Consider the following 23,076-nt stretch of genomic DNA (forward strand, 5'->3'; position numbering starts at 1 on the left):
TTGAGATCACTGCAGAAATTGCAGCTAGCTTGCTGGTAGTATGTTCCCAGCGTCTTACATTAGATAGCTTTGCTTTATTATCCAGGTGAATTGCATTAAATCTGTAGTCTAAATAATAAGAAGTCAGTTGTGTTTTGTTTTTCCTTCTGCTCACTGATATAACCTTAGTTACATTAGTCCAATTGAAGAGATGTAAGCAGGTGTAATACTCATTTGTCAGTGTCTTATTTAATGGCAAGGTCACGATCCTAGTAAAAAACTTTAGAAAACTTAAAAAATAAACTACAACTATATATATGTTTCACTGCTTCTTCAAAGCAAGCTTGCTCAGAGAATTTAGTTAACTACAATAAATAATACCACATGAGACAAAATAAAGATACGAGCAGTTTATTGGGTTAGTTTTATTTTTTAACAATGAATGATTAACAAGTGATTGGGGAACTGTACATTGAGGATCAATGTCAGCAATATAGCAGACAGGTAAATAGCTGAACACTTACAAAATGTTAAAAGTGACCAAAAATTTGTGAACAGTTTTTCTTGACACATCCCCCAAATTCTTAATGACATAGACACATTCAAGGAGTTACACCCAGACCAGAACCCATCTCTCATAGGGCACTACAGGATACCCTGCTTGCCCATACCCGTGTTGGATATGTGGGTGCTCCAAATCCGTTGTACCCATGCAGCTCACTTCTTTCAGCATACTAGTGTACACACAGGTGAGGAAGAACCCCAGAAGGCCAAGTGTCACCACAGCCCCCAAAGGTGTGGGTCCCTATGTACTGTTAAACTAGGAGCTGCTCTGTCCAGCCTGGCAAAGGCCATTATGCTGCAGGGAGTCTTTGGCAGCATCATACCATTTTAGGTGCATTTCTCTCATCTCACTTTTTCAAATTTTCATGATTCTTTCATACCTCACTTAAGGATAACTCATCTTTTTTGTCTGGTTTTCTTACCCAAAATTTTCATGGTCATTCACAGATGATTGTTTATCACAACAGATATTAATCATCTTTGGTGCCATCAGTGTTGTTTTTGGTGCCATCAGTTGTTGGGTGGTTTGGGTTCTGTTTTTCTTGTTTGTTTTTTGTTGGGTTTTGGGTTTTTTTGGTTGGTTGGTTGGGCTTTTTTTGGAAGTATCCTCTCAAACATCTTTGAATATTCCACTCATATACGCTGTTTATATTCACATTCCTATCTTATCACATATTGTTACCCAGGCTGTTTTACCAAGGGAAAACCATTAGTGTTTCTCCACAAAGATATAATGCTTCTAGTTTATATGCCAACATGTTGTTACAAGAGGAGCTTGAACTCAGGCTGCGCAGAGATCCCATCTGTCTTAGTGAAATACTGAAGTTTAGTGACAAAGGACCCTCCAGATCTCTGCAGACAGCTTAAATGACAGAATGACACCATATATCCTATATTCAAGCTGTACATGTATGCGTTGGCTCTTTTTGTGTAGTTAACTACTTTCAAATTCTATTCTTCCAGGCCCTCTAAATAACAACAATTGCCTGTGGCTTTCATCAGCACTGCATGAGATTTGTTTAAGTACACAGTTTTTTCCACAGGTTGGCATCAAATATGCACAACTAATTTTTAAGGTCATCTTCCAGATGTGTTAGAAGCAGAGAAAATAACACATAGAAGCAGCTATGTCTTCAGATACTGAAAGGGTAGATACTTGGGGATTTGCTTTCTGCAGTTAAGCTCATGCATGTAGGATGTTTTTAATATTTTTTTTTTCTCAGTACCAGAGGTACACATATTCAATTTCTTCCCTCTGCTTTATGGCACCTATGATTATGAGCCTATGTAGCCTCAATTTCAGTGGTGTTTTATTTTATTGAAAATATCCAAATTAATTTTACCAGAGTAATGTGAAGTAAACATAACGAAGAGGCTTCAGTTATTCCCAGAGAAAGGTCTGTGGAAAATTTGCGAGTGTAGCATATCTCTTGCCCTGCTTATACGTCTTCTTGACAGATACTATGTGAAAAACAAAGCAGCAGAATACTTCAAGGTATGTGAGTCTTTGTTGTCTTGAGACAGTATGATTTGTGTACTGTGGCCAGTACATAGTGCAAGCGTGCGTGCATGTAGGATGTCTGATGGGAGTGTACTACAGTTACTTTCTGAGTTCTAGTTTTTCTGGCTAGCAGAACAATAACTGTCACGCACACTAAACTCCAAGACAGGCCTAAGGCTTTGCACAGATATATCTTATTTCTGTTGTTTAAGCACTTTCTAAAACTTAGCCAAACTGGCATTATATGACACGGTTTAAGTGGAACTCATGCCCCAAGTATGTTGGAAGAAGAAAGATTTTATTCCTACTGTATCTACTGGCTCAGTTTGTCTTTCTTTGCAGTAGGTCAATTCAATTTTGCCAATCTGTTGTTGGTTCTTTGGGTTTTGGTGGTTTGGTTTTGGTTTTGGGTGTTTTTTTGGTGATTTGTTTCTTTTTTGTTGTTGTTTTTTGGGGGGTTTTTTGGGTTTGGTTTTGGTTTTTTGGTGGTTTTTTTTGTTTGTTTCTTTTGGTTGGTTATTTGTGTTTGTGCTTTGGTTTTTGTTTGGGTTTTTTTTGTTTGTTTGTCTCTTAAGTGCATTTTTTAAATTTTCCAGTGTGGTGTGTTTTGTAGTTTTTGGAAGGTTCTTCGTTCACTTGTTTGGAGCAGAATATTTGGGGGCTTTTGGTTTGGTTTTTGGGCTTTTGTTGTTGTTGGTTTTGTTATGTGTCTTTTATATCTTTGTGCGTGATTTAACTTATCAAGTACATTTAAAAGGGTTGAATGAAGGCCAGTGGAAAGAGGAGGAGGAATCACAGAACTGAACTTCTGACAAGTAGATTCAAATCTGTAAGAGGTATCAACTTTATGTTGTGTTCTCTGAGAAAAATCCAGATTTGATAGTCCATACAGAACCCTCAGCAATAAAGTTTCAGTCCTTACCCGTCCATCTTCTGATGTAGGACAACAGTTTCTGAACTATAAACATTTTATATTACTGACCACTTGAAAACAAGGATATAAATAAAGGAGTAAATAACCCATCATGGAGCGTGGCCCTCAACATCCCTTTGCACTAATGTACTTTCAGGCTCTTGGATTCATCTTACAGAACTGTGCTCTTGCACAATAGTTGCTACAATGTGCCTCTGGGCTTTATTGTTGTAAATAATTACAACCATAATAACAGAAACCAGAAACAGCAGCTTTCATTTTTTTACTTTAGAAAGGAATCTGCCTTTCAGGCTTTTTTTTTTTTTTTTTGTTATATATCACTTAAAAATCTTTTGCCTCCTTTTATTCTATCCTCATCCTTCCTTATTTCAAATTCATGTTCAAATAGTTTCTGTATCTATGTTAATATTTCATTCTTGAAAATTGATTTTAGTGAACAAAGTAACCAGGGTAATTCTTCTGTTTGTGAGAATGTGAAATTTCAAGGACAGATATTTGATCAATAATTAAGCTGCAAAATAGAGTGGGCTGAATTCTATCTTTTGCTGTGATCTCCTTAATTTATTCCTCAGTTTATTGTTGTGTATGTAAAAGTTTAAAGAAACATTGGCATTCTAATGCTGTTATGCACTCACTGAGGGACTAAGAGTGATGTGATCAGTCATGATCACTGAGTTTGGTCATGAAAGGGAACACATAGAAAGTGAAAGTGGTAGTGGACTGCCTAAAAAGAGTGTAAAGATCTCTCCTGAACATTCAGGAATCGGTCTAGGAAAGCCAAAGCTTAGCTGAACCTGAAACTAAGGAGCAAGTGAAAGGTATGAAGAATTTCTGTAGCTAGTTCAGCAGCAAAAGAAGGTGTAGGGAAAATGAGGTACAGCTGTTTAGTGGACCAGGTTAGGTGGTTGGTGATGAAGGACAAGGAAAAGACTGAGGGCATGAAAGCCCCTCCTGAAGGGCCACTTGATTTCCTTCACCTCTCCCCATCTTCCTCTTCCCATCCTCCAGATTCCACCTCACAGGTATAACCTCAGGTCTTTTGGGCCCCTTTTGCTTACAGCAGATGACCAGAAGCTATTTCTGTATTGTGAAGGAAGACAGGGAAAACATTCTGTGATTAAATGACTGGCTAAATGGAAAAAGACATTGCAGGAGATGCTGTATACTTTTTTTTAATAAGGCTTTTTACACAGTTCTTCATAGTATTCTGAAATTCATGTAGGATGTAGTTGGCCACTCAGAAAATGGATAGATAATAAGGCGCAAGGCTGGATCATTGAGCTCAGAGGGTTGTAAGCAACAATACAAAGGCAAAACATTGGTGTGATGATCACTGTAAGTGGTGATCATCAGAAATGAAAGTGAGGCCCTTTACCATTGCTAATGGAAATGACAGCTATCTGCCACCAAGTTCCCCTGGAGTTCAAACACTCCTAGTAGCCCCAGTCTCAGACCTGTTCCAGTCCTATGTTCTCACCTGCTTTGTACCACTATTTCTAATCCAACATTACATTAAGGGAAAAGCAATTTCCCTCTTGATTCTTGAGGTACAATTATGGTAATATCTTTCCATTCTCATGAAATAATTGTAAATATAAAGCTACAGAATTTATGGGGGTGGGAGCAGAGACATAAAACTCTGTGAATAACAAGAGAATTCAAAATCTCTTCTGTATTCATTAATCAAACTCAACTTGTAATTAGGCCACTCTCTCCTTGTCTTTTCAAATAAAAAATGTTCTGTAGTCTAGTAGGAACATCAAAAAACAAAAGCTGTAAGGAAGAGTAGGTTTGAGGCATATTAAGGCAGCATTGGTCAGTTTATAATAGAGATATGCTGTTCCTAGTCCTTTCTAAATCCAACAGAACTGCATTAGGACAGTCAACATCACCTGTGTAATCTTTTATGACCAGGGAAACAAACTCCTCCAGCTGCAGCTCAAAGGATGCTCTGAGTTGTTCTAACTCCATAAAAACATTCAAAGGATGTGGAGTGAGTGGCACTGAATATTCTTAGGCTAGCTTCATTTTTGTGGATTTCTCACTTTGCAGCCTTTCCCTGTGCCTGCAGTGTTGATCATGCCCTATTCTGACCTGGAGAAATCATAGGAAGGTACACTTGTTTTAAGAAAGGTGGTCAATTGTTATTGTTGCACAGATTGTTCTGAACAAAAATATATTCCCTTCTCATTATACACACAAGAAACTCAAGATTCAGGCAACCTTATGGTATTCCATTTTTTGTACAGTTTACTGAGAATTTTTAAAAATATGTTGTTGAAGATCTGCATTTTAATTATCCCTCATATGCCCTGATTTTTAGTTATGAAGTTTCTTGGCATATCTTGTTACATAATTGGTCACATTTCTGAAACTCTTAGAATATCCTGAACACTACTGTGCCCCTGGAATTTAGGACAAGCATAGCTGTGTGTACAGAGTTCTAATATCTGCTTTACTGAATCAGTAAGTGGCTTGCTAATATTACTTCAAAACAGCAGGTTTGCTATGCTTGACAAGGAAGTGATTTATTTTCTCAAACCTGTTTTATTAAACACAGTTTAACATAAAATCAAAATCCTAGACCCTCTCCTCAAAGAATATAATGTTTTATGCATCAGCATATGAATAAATGAAATCTCCTTAGAACGAGAAAAAGTTTATATGGTTCCAGTGACATTAATCAGTAAATTCAGTCTTAAATGAGGATAAAATAACTTAATAACACATTAGAAGGTATAAGGTTCACTAATTTCCAAGATGGTAGTTCATTGTATTCACCTTAACGCTTTATCTCTTGCACTCCATTTGGGGAGTTTTAGGGAGGCATATAGCATGCTTGAATCCAAAATTTGGAGAAAAAGTATTCTAATGCAGATGGAACAATATTTCTAATTATTCACTTTTGCCAAGTGATCTATAAAAGATCAGCTCCAGTCATAAGTTTCATGACAAGTGGGAAAATAAATTGTGCAAGATAGGATGCAAATTAGGGACAAGGTTCAGCTGACTACCAGAATGTGTAATTATATTTTGATATGTCACAGAGTAAGACAGTCTAACTTGATTTAAATTTGTAAACTAAAAATATTTGACTGCAAAAATGGTAGGGAAAGGGTGTATAAAAACTGGTAATTCTTGAGAAATGTAAATATAACCTTGAAAAATAAATATAGAGTAGGTTAGAGAATAAGTTTCTTGAATGCAATTTTACCTTACAATAGTGTAGTGGTGAATTTGTGATTATATTTGTTTTATGGATGATCTGGAATATCCATAAATGCATCATTGGTGGTCTGAGGGAAAAGGATTCTAACACAACTGAAAAATGTAATAATGTGCTTAATAATCCTGCATAATATGCTGATAATGAACAAATAAAAATCAATAATTATGATCAAAAGAAAATCCCACCAAACAGTAAGACTACTTAAAAAGCAATTCCAACACCAGAGGATTTTAAGGCTGGAATACAGTGTGTAAGCAAAGATTATGATTAAGAGACCTGCTTACTGAACATTTGATTCTGTATAGAGATATTTACGTGCATGATCTTTGTCTGCACACATGTAAATTGCCTATCACAATGTTGATTAATGAATGCAAATTCATCTTTTTTTAAAAGCTACTGATACACTGTAACTCAGCATCTGTGGATGCCAGAGTAATGCTAACTATGTATGTAACATGGATTTAAGAGTTTAATGTGAGAGAATAATAGCCAAAAAATAGATCAGCGGTCAGAGCAGTTATACTGTGGTATTTGGTATCACCTTTTTCAACTAAAGTTAAGCTTGCCCTTAAGCACTTGATTGTCTCTTTAATTTAAGGTTTTGTTGTGTTATGCTGCCACAATGTTTGATGGAAAAGCAGTGTTTTATTCTCAAACAATACAGACACTAAAACATTGACCATGAGAAGACTGGATTTCTTACAAAAGGTAGTGTGGTGATGTGCAGAGGTACTCATGAGTCTTGACAACATTGTAGAAATAGCCTTTAGTCCCCCCTGCACAACAGCACTACTTTGCTTATTTGTATCTCAGCTCAGAAGAACATTGTACAGTTTGGATGCAAAGGACCCAACCATATGATCTTATTTCAAGTTTACAAGAAACAAAATAGGAAGTAGAGAGATAGAGGCAGAAGGCTGGTTTGTAGAACAAAACGAAAAGATGGTAAATTTTTTAAATAGGACAGGTTGTAGGATAAACTCCTCCATTTGTCACTGGCCTCTAGGTAGGGGAAGACACTTTAAATATCACCTTCTGTTTTCTAGCAGATTTAGGGTGTTTTTTTACCCAGTTAGATTTTTTTTATTTTTATTCATCCATTCAGACTATAATGTTGTAACTAGGATATAAGAATAAGGCAGGAAACAGTGTTGAAAGCCTTGATTAAAATCAAGATAAATTACTTCCACTAGTCTAACCTCATTAATAAAATAATTTGTTTTATCAAAGCAGGCAAAGAAATGTCTCAAGAATGGTTTACACTTGGTAAGTATTGACTCTTCCCAAGCACTTTATCCTTCATGTGCCCAGAATTATGTTTCAGGAGGAATTCTTCCTTGATTTTTCCCAGCAAAAAAAGTTAATCTCACTGGCCTGTAGTTTTCCAAAGCTGACACACTGGTCTTTTTGAAGATGACTGCAATATTTTCCTTTCTCCATTTCTCAGATTTCAATGACCTGTCAAAGATGACTTACATCAGCCATCCAAGAACATCATCCATCTCTTTTGGTACCCTTGGATGCAGCTCACCTGATAACTTGGATTTTCATGTCTGAAGTAAACATTATCCTCATCCAGTATTGTCTGTTCTTCTTTCAGAATCCTTTCACTGAGCACAGGTACCTGGGAGAAATTCTCAACGAAGACTGAGACAAAGGTGGCATTAAGCACCTCATTCTTACACATCTGCTGTCACTAAATCACCGACCCCTTTCAACACTATATTGGCATACTACTGCAGTGCTAGAAGCAAATCTTCTTGACCTTGTCATCCCTAACAGGTTTCCAAGAGAGCTGCAGCTATCTTAACAACATCCCTGCATGGCTGAACAATACTTCTAAATTTCTCTTTAGTAGCTTTAACCATCTTATACACTGCCCTTTCTTTTTTTCATTTGAATTCCACCATGAGCTCTCTGTCTAGTCAGGCTGGCCTCCTGAGACACCTGCTTGTTTTCCTGCGAGTCAGGATGGACTATTATTGTGTTTGGTTGGTGTCTTTCACAACCTTCTTGAGCATCTTTGCCCTTCAAAGATGCCTCCTCCCACACAATCCTACATACCTGTTCCCTGAAAAAGCTGAAAGCTGTTCTTCTTAAGTACAGGCTATAGACTCTGCTTATCTCCTTCATTCTCCTCAGGATCTTTAATTCCACTTATTCATGGTTATTCCAGTCAAAATTAGCATTGAGTATCATGTCCTCAACCAGTTCTTCCTTGTTTCTGAGCAGCTGATCCAGCTGTATTTAACCCCTGGTTGGAATCAGTATTTTCATCAAGAAGCTTTCCCTGACAAAAATCCTGTCATAGTGACCTACCAAAAAATGCCAAACTGTTCCCCTGTGAGAATTTGTGTCTGTGATCCAGAATTCCTTATTTCAAAATAGCTTCATTCACCTCCTTATCCTGATCAGGTGAACTGTAAAAAACTCCCTTACTGGCTTCTCCATTGATCCTGAGTTGTGAACTCTCAAATTGTTGTCTGTCTCATGGAAGGGCTTGTGTACTTCTGAGCTACTCCTTCGTAGATACAAAAATGTTGCTAGCAAGGATTTTCTTGCTATTTTCTCAGTCCGTGAGAGACTTTTCTCTCTCACAGAAGAGGTAGCAGAGTTCTGTAAACAACCAAACACCTGCAACCTCGAAAAGTCTTGTTTATAGTATAGTAGAAAAATATTTTGACAATGGACGTTTTAGGATTTTAGCCAATCACCCCAAGGGGTGGCTGATCCTTTGTCCAATTAAACTATGAAGAAAAAAGTCTATAAAAGAGTTTGTAAAATAATTAAATAAATCAATCTTGCTGCACAATTCCTGCTTGTTGGATCTTCTCTCCTCCTCCCTATGGCTGTGGGACACGGTAATATACCTTAGGACATTTTTTTTAATACTCCTTACCCTTTTCTTACCCCCTTTGTCCTCTTCTTGATATGCCTTCCCTGAAGAATGTGTGGGTACACACATTCTTACAATAACCATCCATTGCAATAACCTATTTTTATGAGTTGTCCCACCACAGCTGAGTAATTGGAATGATGTTGTAGATTTGTAAACACATGTATGGTTGCAGTCTTTGCTGTTTGTTTCCCTGGCCATGTGCATTTCTGTGTATATAACATGCTTGAGATGGACCTCTTTTCACCCTGTTTTATTACTCTGGAATTCTTTCCTGCACCTGTCACCTGTCCACTACTTCTTTGCTTGACTGTGGGTTGATATTTCCTTCCACATCTGTTCCCAGGTTAGAGCTCTACTCACCAGGTTGGTCAGGCTGTTGGAAAAGCTGCTCTCAACAACTTTGTCTTCAGCTCTGCAAAGGAGGGCCCTGTGGTCTAAATCCAAAATTGCTGTTAAAGACATCAGCTACACAAACCTCTAATCAATTTCCTGAAATAACTGGGGCCATACACTATAGTTTGCAAATTTTTGTGATGAACCAGCTATTGAATACAAGCTGTGGCAATATCATCATCTAAACCAAAAAGAACACTTTGCAGAATGGATTTCTCACCTGTGGATTATGTGATGATTTATTGTAGCTGAGGATTCGGTCAACAAATTTCCATGCACTCCTGTTAGATGAAAACTATATGTTTTTATAATCTCTAAATATCATCTCTGTATGCATTCTTGGTTGCAATAGGCACTGGAAGGTATTATAATTTTTCAGGACAGGTTTTAAATCTCACTTTACTTTCTCTTTGAACTAAATTGCTGCTGCTCTAAGGTCACATATTTCTTTCTTGTGGATTGAGAAGGTGGAGCAAGGGGAGAATTGAGATACTGCTGTCATGTATGTTCAACCCTTGCTGTGTTAATCTAACACTGACTGCTCCTTTTTCTCCCCAGGAAGAACTTTTTTAAGTCTCTAAGTACTATTGAGAGCAAGAGGGTAAATGTTCTGTAATGACTTTTAGGCCAACAAGAAAAAAAATAAAAGTTTCTGGGAAAGTTTGAAGAGGAAAAAACGAACAAAAACCTGTCAAAGGAAAATTGCTTTCCTTTGCCTCTTGGACAAAGGTATTCTGGATATTTAGTGTAATTGGGATAACAATGCTGTATATCAATAACCAGTGAAATAATACACACCTCTAGGTCACAGTTACAATAAAATCATGCATTTGGGTAGATCCTTTGCAGCTTTGAAATCACTGCAATTCAGTTCTAAGAGATTTCTTTTTCAAGAAGAGAGGTTTGAAATATTTTAAATTGTTAACGTTCCCACCAAGTCTATATTAGAGTGCACTAGAATCTGGTATATCCAGTAGGGAATGGAATTTATTGCAAAAAATTTAAAAACACAAAGAGGGCTGCCTCATTTTTCCTGCTTCCTTGTAATTTGAGTATACTGGGACAAGCTCTTTTCAGATTTGTCCCTATGCAGATTTGTGGAATACTCACAGATTTTACCGGCTAGCGCGCAGAGTCTCAGTGCCTCAGGAAACCTGAGTCGTCTAGAGGGACGGCACAAGCAACCTGGCACTTCAGCAAGAACGGCAAATGGCAGCTGCAAAGTCAATACCACCGTAGAAGCAAAGAGGTAGAAATATAGCCTTTGGCTTTGCTTAATTCCTGCAACTAGAAGCTTTCAATCAGAGACAGACACACAGACGTTTTTCGCAGAACGGATGCAGAGCCAACAAAGGCAGGGTCCCTCTTGTGCCCTCCTTTTATTCGGAGAAGGGGAAAGGGGAGGACTGGGGGCGGACCCGGGGTGACCGGCCAATCAGACACTGCTGAAGAGTTTGAGTTACATTTGGCTTTGCCCGCGCTTGGAACACAGGAGTTCAGAGCACATGGCAGAGGCAAGTCCTGGCTTGTTTGACCAGGGAGGGGGGGAAGGGCAGCTCGGAGCAGGCAGCAACACAAATTAATTCCAGTTGCATAGGTAAACTGAAACAGAATTTCAGTAGTTATTTTTCAGTACGTATATTCTGCTGCAGTGATCCAGAGGCAAGATAATTTTTTTCTATGACTGAAAGATAATGAAGTTTTCTCAGGAGTAGGGCATGAAAAATTGTATAACTTGTCACATCTTATATTAATAGACCTATTCTTATTTAAAAACTTAGTAAGAATTTGATCTATTAAAAAAATGAGTGGCAGCCAGATTCAAGGATTACAAATAAGCATCTTTAGCCATACCTGATTCCTTTCCTTTCCACACTTCTAGTGTGAAAACAAAGGACAGAAGCTGTAAGAGTTTGCAAAGACTGCTTTCTGGTGCTCAGAGGCAGAGATCTCTCATTGAGGCATGATATCTGATCCTAGCTTTTTCTATGGAAAATCAATACTCTCACAAAGGTGGTAATACATCTTTGGAGTTGGGGTATGTCTCCTCCATGTCAGACAGGACATTTTAAGTTCCCCAGGTTTAGAGAGTTAAGATTCTCCTGTCTAACCTTGTGTAGAGTGTACCACAGTCCACTGCCCTGCTTCATGCGTTGCAAAAAAACCTTTTATCAAGCCATATGAAAACAATGGAACTAGTTTTGAATTATTTGAATAACGTAGCAGTCACATGTAGGATAACTTGGTTATCATCTCTGCACAGTGCTGCTTTTTTTATAGTAGCAATGTCCTTTGAGAAAGATGGTTTCCCTGCAGAGAAAAATAACAGAACTTGTCTCTCAACAGATATGCAGATTTGGCACTTATGACATTATTGGTGATAGTACAAGAAACTTCAAACACAGAGAGATTTGAGGGATCTTGTCGGGAGAAAAAAAAACCCTTTTTGTTTTCATTCTTAGGTAAATTTCTGTAGTAGTTTTCTTTTAGCACTAGTGGCAACCATGCTTAGAAAAAGCAAAAAAAAAAAAAAAAAAAGTTATATTTGTCTCCTTTTGAGAGCTATGTATGAATTCATTTTGATCACTTAAATAACTGTATTTCTGTCTCTATAGCCTTTCAGCTATGTAGTTAATTAAGCCTAACCCAAATGTCCAGTTTCTCAATTCTGGATACTTTTAGTATCCCGAATGCACTTTGCTTAAGGCTAATGTAATTCTGTGTAAATGCTATCTTTTATTTATTTACTTTTTTTTTTTTAAGGTTAAATGGTATATATATCCCAGGTCTTTAACTCGTGCTACCGCATGGGGTGTAGGGAGTATTTTGTTCTGTAAGTCAGAGTTTGAAGAGTTCAGAAGTTTGAAGAAGTTGCAGTACCATTGCTGTCAAACAATGATTTTTATATAGATGATGAACAGCACTGGTATTCTGAATAATTCTTAAAAGAATATTATTGTACATGAAACTAATGTACCTTCACATAATAATCTTGTTATTTCCTGCCATGTTATATGAGAATGATTTTTGAAAACTGCTGCCTGATTCTAAGTTCTTTAAACTAAAATAATCCTAACTTGTATTCAGTGAAATATTTGTTATGCATGTTAGCTTCATGAGTATCACTCTAGGTTTTAAATAAAATTTTAAAAATTAAAAAAAGTTTAGTTAATCTCAAATAATTGCAGATTAACCTGCACAGATCCTAATGACTCCAAAATTAAGTCCTATGAAGACACAGTTGTTTTCTCTAATTGAATGTGAAGGTGAAGAAACACTTTTTTTAATGTCTTTGGGGGGAAAAGTATTGTGTCTTTTCATTAATATCAGAAGATACAGCAGAAGTTCTTATTTCATCACTGATGCAAAATATTTTAGGTGTCATATTTGATAAAACAGACATATCCAGACACTCCAAACATCACAAATGCCATCTGGTGAGACCTCACATATTACTGTATACTTCAGCTATTTTCTACTATCTTCTGTTTCATATTTGTGTTCAGAAGTATAAGGTTTAAAACAACAGAAACCCTGGGAAAATTGACTGCAAATGTTTTTGGTTTGCTTTGCTAACCATTTTTGTCTATATGAATCTCCACAATCAGTAGTGCACAAGGTAAACACCTGTCACTGAGTTAAATAAATGACTCCCTCTAAAACCTGTGGCTGTTTACATGTCCAAATAAGTCTGGTAACAGTCTGTTCTAGTGCTTGTAACCTACATAATTCTCTGAGTCTGGATGTGTGTTTCCTGAGACACTGAGTTTTGGAGTTTAATTGGTAAGTTTATTGCAATGTGGATTAAAAAAAATTCAAAGTTCCCCCCTCTCCATTTTCTAATTTTTTCCTGTTGAAAATTTTCTCAGCAGGAGCCTTGCAGCAGTGGATTTCCAAGGAGTAATTGTGGTTAGGCATAAATTATTTTTCGTCACTCTCTTGAAGAAACAGCATCAAAAGCACTAACTATCAGAAAACACTTCCTCAAGCAAAGCTTTTTACTTTCTTAGCTAACAAAATAGTGGTGCTGAGGGCTGAGGTTTTTGTTAATTTTGTTTCGGTGAGTGTTTTGTTTGGAGTTTTTTAGAGAGAGACGGGGACTTTGAACACAATATTTTGTTTTCAATAGTGGTTAGTATATCTGTTTAGGTAAGAGAGTGGTAGAAACAGAGGTGCCATTATTATGTTATTCTTACTTACATCCTTCATAAAAAGAATGAATCTAGAAATATTGTAAGTTTTATTTTATTATTTATGTGAGCCAAATTCATGGATGCATCCCAAAAACTGATCTCTGACAAAAAGGTAAGAAGTTTGATTCAGTGTGAGAAAACACACTTCCATATATCTTGAATCCAGTACTTGATAATTTCATATGATGATTCATAGCTGATTTATTAAGCAAAACTAATAGTTTTCACCACTTCTCTTCATGCCATTCATGAATTTGTATATATCACTGTCAAACCTCTCAGTTCTCTTCTCTGGGCTGAAGAATCCTACCTTATTTATTCTATAATTTTGATCACCCTAATAAGTATATTTTCTAGTATTTATATTCTTATCTATATAGAGCAGAAAGGTCAGAACTGTAAAAAATATGTAAAAAAAATGATGCACCTGCATCTTTATTTAAGCAGAAAAATTTATTCTGTTTGACAACCCTTACTTAATACTAAGCCTTCATTCTGTTTTGTTGTTTTCTTTTTTGAGTGACACTGAACAGTAAAATTCTGGAATCTCATCACTGTGTAAGGAAAGACAAAATGCATTTTTTCTAAGTGTTGCTAAATTTATTTTATCTGCAGTCACTCAGTACAGAAAAAAATATTCTGTACCTCTCAGATGTGGCCCCAGTCCATGACAAGCCAAACTCTCACCATTAATTCTTTCTGAATACTCATTCTGATTAGCTGAATTTTATTTGGAACAGAAAAATGATATTTAACTTCTATATTAATATGTAGTATTTGTGGCCAATACATTATAGCACCTTATAAAAGTTATAATACAAACCCCTTGTTCTCAAGCCAGCACTTTTCCATCATATCCCCTCTATTAATTCTACGCCCTCCTAAATGAACATGTCACACTAGATGTATCATTAATTAGCCATCATCATTTCACTGATGATGCATAAACACAATCAGAATATTCATCAGGGGATCCAAACTCATTTGAAACAGTCTTAACTTACCAGGGTTGGGCAAAAGATGATTCCTTCTTTCTTGCATATATAAAGCACTATACTTCAGAGAGACCTGGGCATTTGTGCGTTTTCCTTGCATCTCTACATAAGGCATAAATTAGAATCAGTAGAAATGTACAGCTTGTTATTGTAGGCTTGTACATATCATGTGGTTGGTCCTTTATCACACAGAGCAGCTTTTCGATCCTCTCTGGAACTCAGGATAATTTTTTTTTCTCAGCATAGCACCTGAATATTCTAAATTCAAGGCATATTTCGTGTTCTATCACCTATAAGGACCCTTTTAATATTCAACATGAAGTTATGTGTGAGTGAGTCTACCATAATTTCATGCTCCTAAAAATAAGGGTGGCAACATGATGCCTGCCAGATCCTCAGAGGTCAGACTGAAAAAAAATATGAAATCACCTGTTGTTCCAGGGCTCTCTTCTACTTCCGTGCAAGGTGGAGAAAAGCTAAGTAGGTGCCAAGTTGATTCCAGGTACTGTCAGCAAGAAGAGATGAAGATTAAAAAAAATGTTCTGACTTTTGTTCTAGCCGCCTATGTGAGATAGGAAAATCAAGAAAAGCTGAAGCAGGTTTAATAATTATTCAGTTTTCTAACTGTGGTCTCATACACTGTCTTACTAAGTGGTAGACACCAATTTATGTATTTTGTTCTCTCTTAGTAAACCTTAGAATAAATACAGGATCTCCTGCTGCAGGTCTTTTTTGCCCAATATTCTGTCTCTCTGACACAGAATAGTGACAAAGAATTTTCTGGAATCTTAAAATCTACTTCAAAAGCAAGAGGTATATGTACATATATGTACAAACATGCACTTATCCAAGTTGTCCATCTGTAACTTTTTTTATCCTTCTTCCACTTTTGCTTGTGAATTTTTCAGCCTCTTCTGTTTTGATAAGGCCTAAATAATGAACCATTAGCATTTGCAGCAGTCTGTGGATCTTTTCAGACTAATATCTTATTCCTATTTCTTCACATCTACTTGTCTTATCAAATATATATTCAACTAACTTCGAAGAGATTACTAACACCATAACTTTGCCACAGTTACAGTCAGCTTCATTTTCTGGAATCATGTAACACAATTACTATGTAAGGAGAAAAAGAGTCAGGAAGATGATTTACCCCAACTAGACTTACTACAAGTTATAAAACCTGTAAGTACCTTTGGAAGAAGTAAAAGCATACACTTTTGTGGGGAAATGATAGAATCCAGTATTCCTGTTCAGGGAATTCTGTAGATTCTTGAAATTGTTGAGAGGTAGGTAGTAAAAAGACACAGAATTTTTTTTCCTTTTGTTCTAGTCTTCCCTTCCTTTTCTGATTCCCCACAGGATTGGGAAAAACTGGTGATTCATTGTTATTTTAGCTATTCTTTTCATGACACTACAGTTTGTTGAGTGTAATTTTACCAAAGGAGTAGTAAACATGGTATAAACCTGCTTTTATACTACTTTGGCTACTTGTTCCTTCTGTATTATCCTTGAAAGCACAGTTGAAAAATGCTGGGGTTTTTTTAATTCTTTATTATAACGTGAAGATGAGAAAGTTGGTTGCTATCCTGAAAATAGAATAGAAATATGAAAACTATATCTTGCCTATTTTGTTTTTCCAAAACTGTCTTCTCCTACAGTGAATGCTGTAGAATTCTGCTAAAATTTGTTTTAGTAAGCTTACAAAGAAGGAATACTAAGATATAAATATTTTTTAACCATTACCTAAATCTTCAGAAACACCACCTTAAATTGAATCACATGCCTTATAATTAGAAGGAATCTTTTCTCATCAATTACAGTACCATACCATATATACCTACAAATTATGCATTAATATCTCCCTATTTTCGAATCCTTAAATCAGTTTGAAAATCCTAAAGGGATATATTTCTATCAATTCTGTACCAATTACATTATACCTATTTAATGATCTTTGTTCCCTTTTTTCCCCAGAGGCTATTCCATGCAAGTACAGAATAGGTATTTTGCATTTTTTCCTCCCCAGTCTCTTGGTAAGTATATCTGTCTTTAAACGAGATGTACTTGTTTTAGAAGAAAGAGCTGTATGAACTGCCTGACTAGAATCCTACCATTTTACTAAGGAACACACTCGTCTAACGCTACTGTTACTTTCTTTTTTAGCAAAGGCTAGATGATTTTCATATTTATGAACTATTAAGCATCTTCTATACACTCCCCTCAGGAGGCTCAATAAAGACATGAAATTATTTCTGCCGAGATCACATTTATTAATTTCAGTCTCTGCGTAAGATTTACATTTTACTGCTACACAGGAGGGAGAAATGAAGACAGGGTTAAAGGGGAGCATAAATTGTTAGCTTTTGCTAGTTTATATCATCCTCTCATACCACTCTTAGTGGTTCAGGAAATTTATTTTATCTTCCTGCAATCACTTTCCTGGATGCAGTGGGTAAACAAGAAAATGCAGACAAAAGACAAAATAAACAAACATAAGGTCATGCATTGCATACTACAACTAGTACAAAATAAACTTGAAAGATTGATTGAAGTTACTCATTAAAATACTGCTACTGCTGAAAGAGGTGGAGGGGTACCTCATTCAAGTGCAATGGGGGAGATCCAGGGTCAGGTGGTGAACTGAACTCTCTCCATAGGCATGTAGATTCAGAGCTCTGCTTGTGGAAGGAAGAATCTTCTTTGACGCATTCATTAGAGAAGAACAGGAAATGTTAACTTAAAGCACATTCAGAGAAAGAAATTTGCAACATAAAGTTTATTTGAAAAGAGTTCTGGCCAGTTTGTATTCACAAAAAATCAAAGCCTAATCTGTAACTAAGGTAAAAGGATACAAATGATGTTCACTGGGAAATTGTATGCAATGGTGTGCAAGGTCTCTGTAGTAATTCTTTTGCATAACACAGAGGCAGGGGGTAAGAGGAGTTTTGACCTTCGATCCCTCTCCCCACAAACACATTTTTCACATATTACAATTGATGAAAATTCCAACTTAATGGCTGTTTTGGAACCTGCTCTTTTAAAACAAACAAGCAAGCAAGCAAGCAAACAAAAAAAGACCAAAAAAGCTATGTGTGATCCAGACAGCTAAGGAATAAACTCTTTCTCCTTAGATGTTCCTTTTTTCCTTAGATGTTCCTTTTTGAGGAAAGTTTGTTCTTGATCTACAGTTATGCTGAGATGGATAATTTGATTCACAGCTAGACAGAACTGGAGGCTTTTATTTCACTTTTTTTTCTGAAATTCTGCATTAGTTATGTTGTTTTTCTCAGTATAGATGCTCCACTGACGTTTTAGGATTTGCTAATAATTCTAAACTTCTTGGGAAAAATAACAGCCTTTCTGATAATAGGAAAATTGCCATTCCATAATGGAAATACCTGTACTTTTAGTAAAGACTTGTTATTCCACTTAATAAGAAGGTTTTGAACACATCTTAAAAATAAGCCCTTTTGAACAGTAATCAGAAACAACTACTCAGGTTACAAGTACTCTATTTCTGCTATGAAAATAGCCATGTGCTGTCCTGAGTGATAATAGCCTCTATCGAATTTCACTCCATAGGCAGGTAAAACTTCAGCTACCTCTGCAGCTGAATCTGTGGCCAGTTACTAAAGCAGTGTCATCTTTGCCATTCAAAATACCAGTTAAATATTGAAACTAGCATGTGATTTAATCTAGTAAAATTGGAATAGACTGTCCAAGAAAGTAAACTGGCAAATGGGCAACCAGTTGAACATGTTATATTTTAATTTGAAGAGACAAAAATGACAAGCAATTTATTTACATAAAACTGTACAAAAACAAATTAAATTATGTAAATATTTCATAAATAGAGGTGGACTAGCATTTAATACATTTTGCCATGTTTAGCATAGTTGCGTGCATAGTGACTCATAATAAACAATGATAAATTGTTCTCTGCTTCACTATCAACATCCAAGTTGCAGAACAATAGTCAATGATTAATATTACAAACAGATCGTACCACACTGAATGCAAGTGCTTTAAAATTTAGGAAAAAGTTGTCTGAAAGCATACCCCAGGTAGCTGGTGAATGTTGTCTTCTTCCTAGTGTTTATGCTCTTTCAGTCAGTTATAAAATTTAACTGATAGGCTTTCATTTCTATTGCTTTTCTCATCTGCTTCTTTTCTTAAGGAAACTGTATATTTATCACCAATGAAACAAGGAAAAATATTTTGTTGTTCAACTTCCTAACAAGTGTTTGGTGATGGCTGGATTTATGGCAAGACCTTTATCCATATTCATGATTTTTCTGCTTGACAACTTCTAGGGTAGCCTTTCAGCCAATCATTTCAATCCCATTTAAGTTCTTCCCCCACATAAAAATAATGTTTAACTTTTTTTCCTGAAACTCAGGCAGCAGGCCAGTCAGAAACCATATTCAATAAACATAGTGGGTCTGAGATCTGGAATAAGCCTTAGATTTTAGACCAAAGCTATTGAACTTTCTAATACATATAAAGTTATATATTAACGCATCAATCTATAAAGGTGCCCTAATGTAAATACATGCAAAGCTCATTTGATTTTCCCATGGAAGGAAAGAAAAAATATGATTTCTATACTATACAACTAAAATGTGATGAAGGCTAAAAGCAATTTAAAAAAAATTAATTGTCCATTTTCCTGGCGACATGAACTGGTGACACCTTGCTAAATAACTATCATATAGACTGATCATATTTTTCCAGGCAGCAGAATTAAAAACAAATTAAAAGAACCCCAAACCCCACACAAATAGTAATAAAAAAATCCTCAAGACCTACTTAAACCACAGCCTTGTGTTAATAATGCTTAAGACTGGTCCATTAACTGAGTTTGGCAAAAGGCTTGTTTTTAAATATATTATTTATAATTTCTCAGAAAATAAACACAGGTAAATATACAGGTTCAAAAAAGTTGGGAATAGCCCCTTACCCCTCAGTGTCCAAACCCAACTACCACTTTACCATAATAATAGGTATAAAAGGCACAGTTGCATATTTTGCATTCACCCTAATTATTTTTTATAGCTTTATTTGTTTATTTTTTATACAAAAGCACTCTATTTATGGAGTGGCACCAGATTTAACCTATTTCAAATAAAGAGGAAAAATACAAACACAAAATATATTTGTATGTCATGCCAGGTCAGAAGAGTAATCAGCATATTAATAGTGGCTAGTTCCACTAGAATTACTGTGAATACTTACAGTAGATAGAATTTTTTAAAAATTCTTTCACGCGCACTTTAGATCTAAGGAGATGCACACAAGAAAATTATTTCATGACTGTCTTATGTGGTGCAAAAATTGGTGAGTGACTGCTGATCCATTTAATCTGGAGGTCTACTATGACCTGTATTATTAGCCTTGTAGAAAAAGTGTCTAAGAATATATGGAACCCAGCTACCTAATTTATTTTCTTGTGTGTAATATTAAATAAAATCTTATTAAAGGAAATTCTGTTGAACATTTATGTTATGCAATTGTGTATTCTGTTGAAACGTGCAAGAAAAATGTGTATACATTACATAAGCATTTTTAGAAGCATTTTTAAACAGGTACTTACAGATTATACAAAGCAGTAACTGCTATCGCAGTCTCATAACAAAGTACTAGCTTGCATCTCTCCATATTACTTAAATAATTAAACATAAAAATGTTCAATCATTATTAATCTTTGATTTTAATATTTTCTTTCTAAAATGTGTCCATTCATCATAACTGCTATACACAAACTAATGTTACTTGAAGAAAGTAAATTTGAGAGAGGAGAATGAAAAGGCCAGTAATGGCACACCCCACTATGTGGAGAAGTGAATTCAAAAGATAAATGTGATGAGTTGTTTTGATTTACCAACCTCTACCTTAGGCTGTTTATGGTTATTTCTATGCAATTCTTCAAAGCAAGAAACTACCCAAAGCTACATTAAGACTACAGTTACTAGAGAGCCATCTAGCCATGCCTTCATGCCAGGTTAAACAGCCAGGGATCTGAACGCTTTCCCCCTCCTTGAGCTGTCCTTGCTGTGTTGTTTGATTGTCGCTTTTGTCTGAATGTCTGAGCTCGGTCCATGATTATTACTACATCATCAACTACAAAGCAATTGGTTGATGTTCTGCATGTTTTGTTGCTTTTATTGCACAAAAACCTGTTTCATTTCCTCTTCCTTTCAAAAAGCACTCACCATGAGAATTGCTACAGCTTTTGTATATCACAGTAGCTTGGACTCCTTTTGACTCATCTTGACCTCCTAGGTATCTTACCGCTGTTTATCAGACCTTTTTTACTTACGCTAAATGTTCTGAGTCTTGGTATCATTTATTATTGCACTTCTCTTGGTTTTAATGCACTTGGTTTCAGGAAAGCTTTCAGTATCATCATTTTTGACATAATTGAAGCAGTTGATAAGCTGCAATATGGATGACAGACTTAGCAACCACACCTTGCAATCTGAAAAGAGGCTTTTGTATCCAAGTTGTAATGTTCTTTTGTTACTGCATTATCCCACCGTCCACCTTTTTCCCTCCCATCAAGCATTCCCATTAACACAGCGTTCTCTTATTATTTTTAAATTTTGATCTTAAAAATTCCCTGGAACTGGCATATGCAGCATATCATATGCAGCATCTGCTGCAACATATCATGTCATTACAAAAAAAGCACATCAGTTCCTTTGGGCATTCAACTGTACCACATTGGAAAAAAAAATTGTCATCTGGGCTTGTGATCTGTGCTGCTGCGCAGAATGTAACTGAAGGTGTGCTATGAGTACATGTGGTTCTTTGTGAATACATTAATGTTCTAAGTCAAGCCCCAATACTTAGCAGTTCCCCTGATCCATTGTGTGATCTTTGGCCTTTTTGTTATTACAATCTTCCCAGCTAAATGTTAGTCTTGCCCAAAATAATGAATTCAACAGTTTGTCATTGCTATCCTACAGTATAAGTGTTAGTAATTGTGTTTACATTGAAATAATCCTTACAGAGAACGAGGAGAGAAAGAGACACAGTTAGACACATTTGTTCAATGGATAAAACAGAACCAGAGTTCATGAATCACAGGAAAGTATGCCATGTTTTTGACTGCAGTCTCAGGCTGAAGGAATTTCTCTTGCTTCCAGCCTCAGATGAGAGGTGAGAATATTAAAGCTGTGGTCTTCACAAAGTGCCTATTAATGATTATTCCTTTATATTTATCCTATATCTTTATGGTTTCTGAAGGATTGTCCCTGGTGGGGATCAGCAATATTCAGATGGTATGTTTTGAATACATTTTCCCTGACCTGTTATCCTCAACAAGCCAGATGACAAACAAACAAAATGAGTGGCTTAATTCATGCTTCTGCAGAGGGGAAACAACAGTGTGTTGATTTCTTTTTAATCAAGCTTGCTACTATGGGAAGAATTTGCAACCATAGATCTAGGAAAATAAAAATCAGCAAGGGGGTAATTAGACATGCAAGTAACAACAATGTTTTCTACATTGTACAATATAGTCAGGCAGACAGTATAATTACATGCCTGCTATGGAGGCAGAAGTGGCAGGCAGATCTTTTGTCTCTTTGGTGGCCCCCTTTTTTTTTCCTCATTTTTTCTTAAAATTGTTGTGATTTTAAGACTTTTGCCCCATTTCTTTCTTATATTATGAAAGAACTTTGTTGCTGCTTTTTAGCCTACAGGTAAACTTCTCTTCTAGTTAGAGTATTGACAGGAGATGGCTTGTATTCCCCTGTCTGTGTAAGGGGGATATCCTCTGGATTGCCTTCTTCATTTTTGCTGAAACTAGCTGCGTTGAAGGTCTCATAGGATGAGGTCAACTTTTTGTTAAGGAGGTTTCTGTTGCGATCACCCATGAGGGAGGCTTCTCCGTTGGCCAGCTTTTCCTGACTGCCCCGTTCATCGACAGGCATAAAAGTGGAGAGTTTTGGCTGGCTCTTCTGCTTTCTCTCCGGAGAAGTGCGGACTGGCATCCAGCAGGAGTCTGAGTGGCCATATTCATCACATTCTCGGGTGCACTTCCCTGTTAGGGCTACATCTGGTAGAGGCCGTGAATCTGAAAATAAAAGAGAGTTGTCTTTACAAATTAATATTAAAATTACTTCCATTGAAACTGAGAATCCTTAAATTCACAAAAGGTATTTTTAAAGGTCTTGGTAGGAAGATTGCAGTAAGTTCCTCAGTAATAATTTTTTCACACTACATGTGCCCAGAGGCAACAAGCAGATCTGTACAGTTATTCTCAACCTTAATAATTGAAAAAAAAAAAAAAAAATGCTATTAATCCTCTTCCTGTGCTTGTAAATCAATTCCAGAAGCATTTGGCATTAGGTACTGAATTAATTTTGATGTCTGAAAG

The 23,076-nt window shown here is 36.2% G+C and overlaps 1 protein-coding gene across 9 annotated transcripts in view; it reads right to left on the bottom strand.

The window, feature by feature from the left end:
• Positions 1–17,451: 17,451 nt before the first annotated feature.
• Positions 17,452–23,076, bottom strand: part of PCDH7 (protocadherin 7) — a 274,422-nt gene continuing 268,797 nt past the window's right edge. For 8 of the 9 annotated variants that reach the window (XM_042053689.1, XM_042053686.1, XM_042053683.1 and 5 more), the window contains one exon: positions 17,452–22,773. In XM_042053689.1, the coding sequence (XP_041909623.1) occupies positions 22,394–22,773 (380 nt within the window). In that variant the 3' untranslated portion in view covers positions 17,452–22,393. The remainder of the gene's footprint in view (positions 22,774–23,076) is intronic. The other variant, XM_042053691.1, reaches the window with a different exon arrangement.

Source organism: Corvus kubaryi, unplaced genomic scaffold (assembly GCF_017639235.1).
Source record: "Corvus kubaryi isolate FWS band 111438036 unplaced genomic scaffold, C.kubaryi_AGA036_p1.0 split1-131, whole genome shotgun sequence".
Lineage (NCBI taxonomy): Eukaryota > Metazoa > Chordata > Aves > Passeriformes > Corvidae > Corvus > Corvus kubaryi.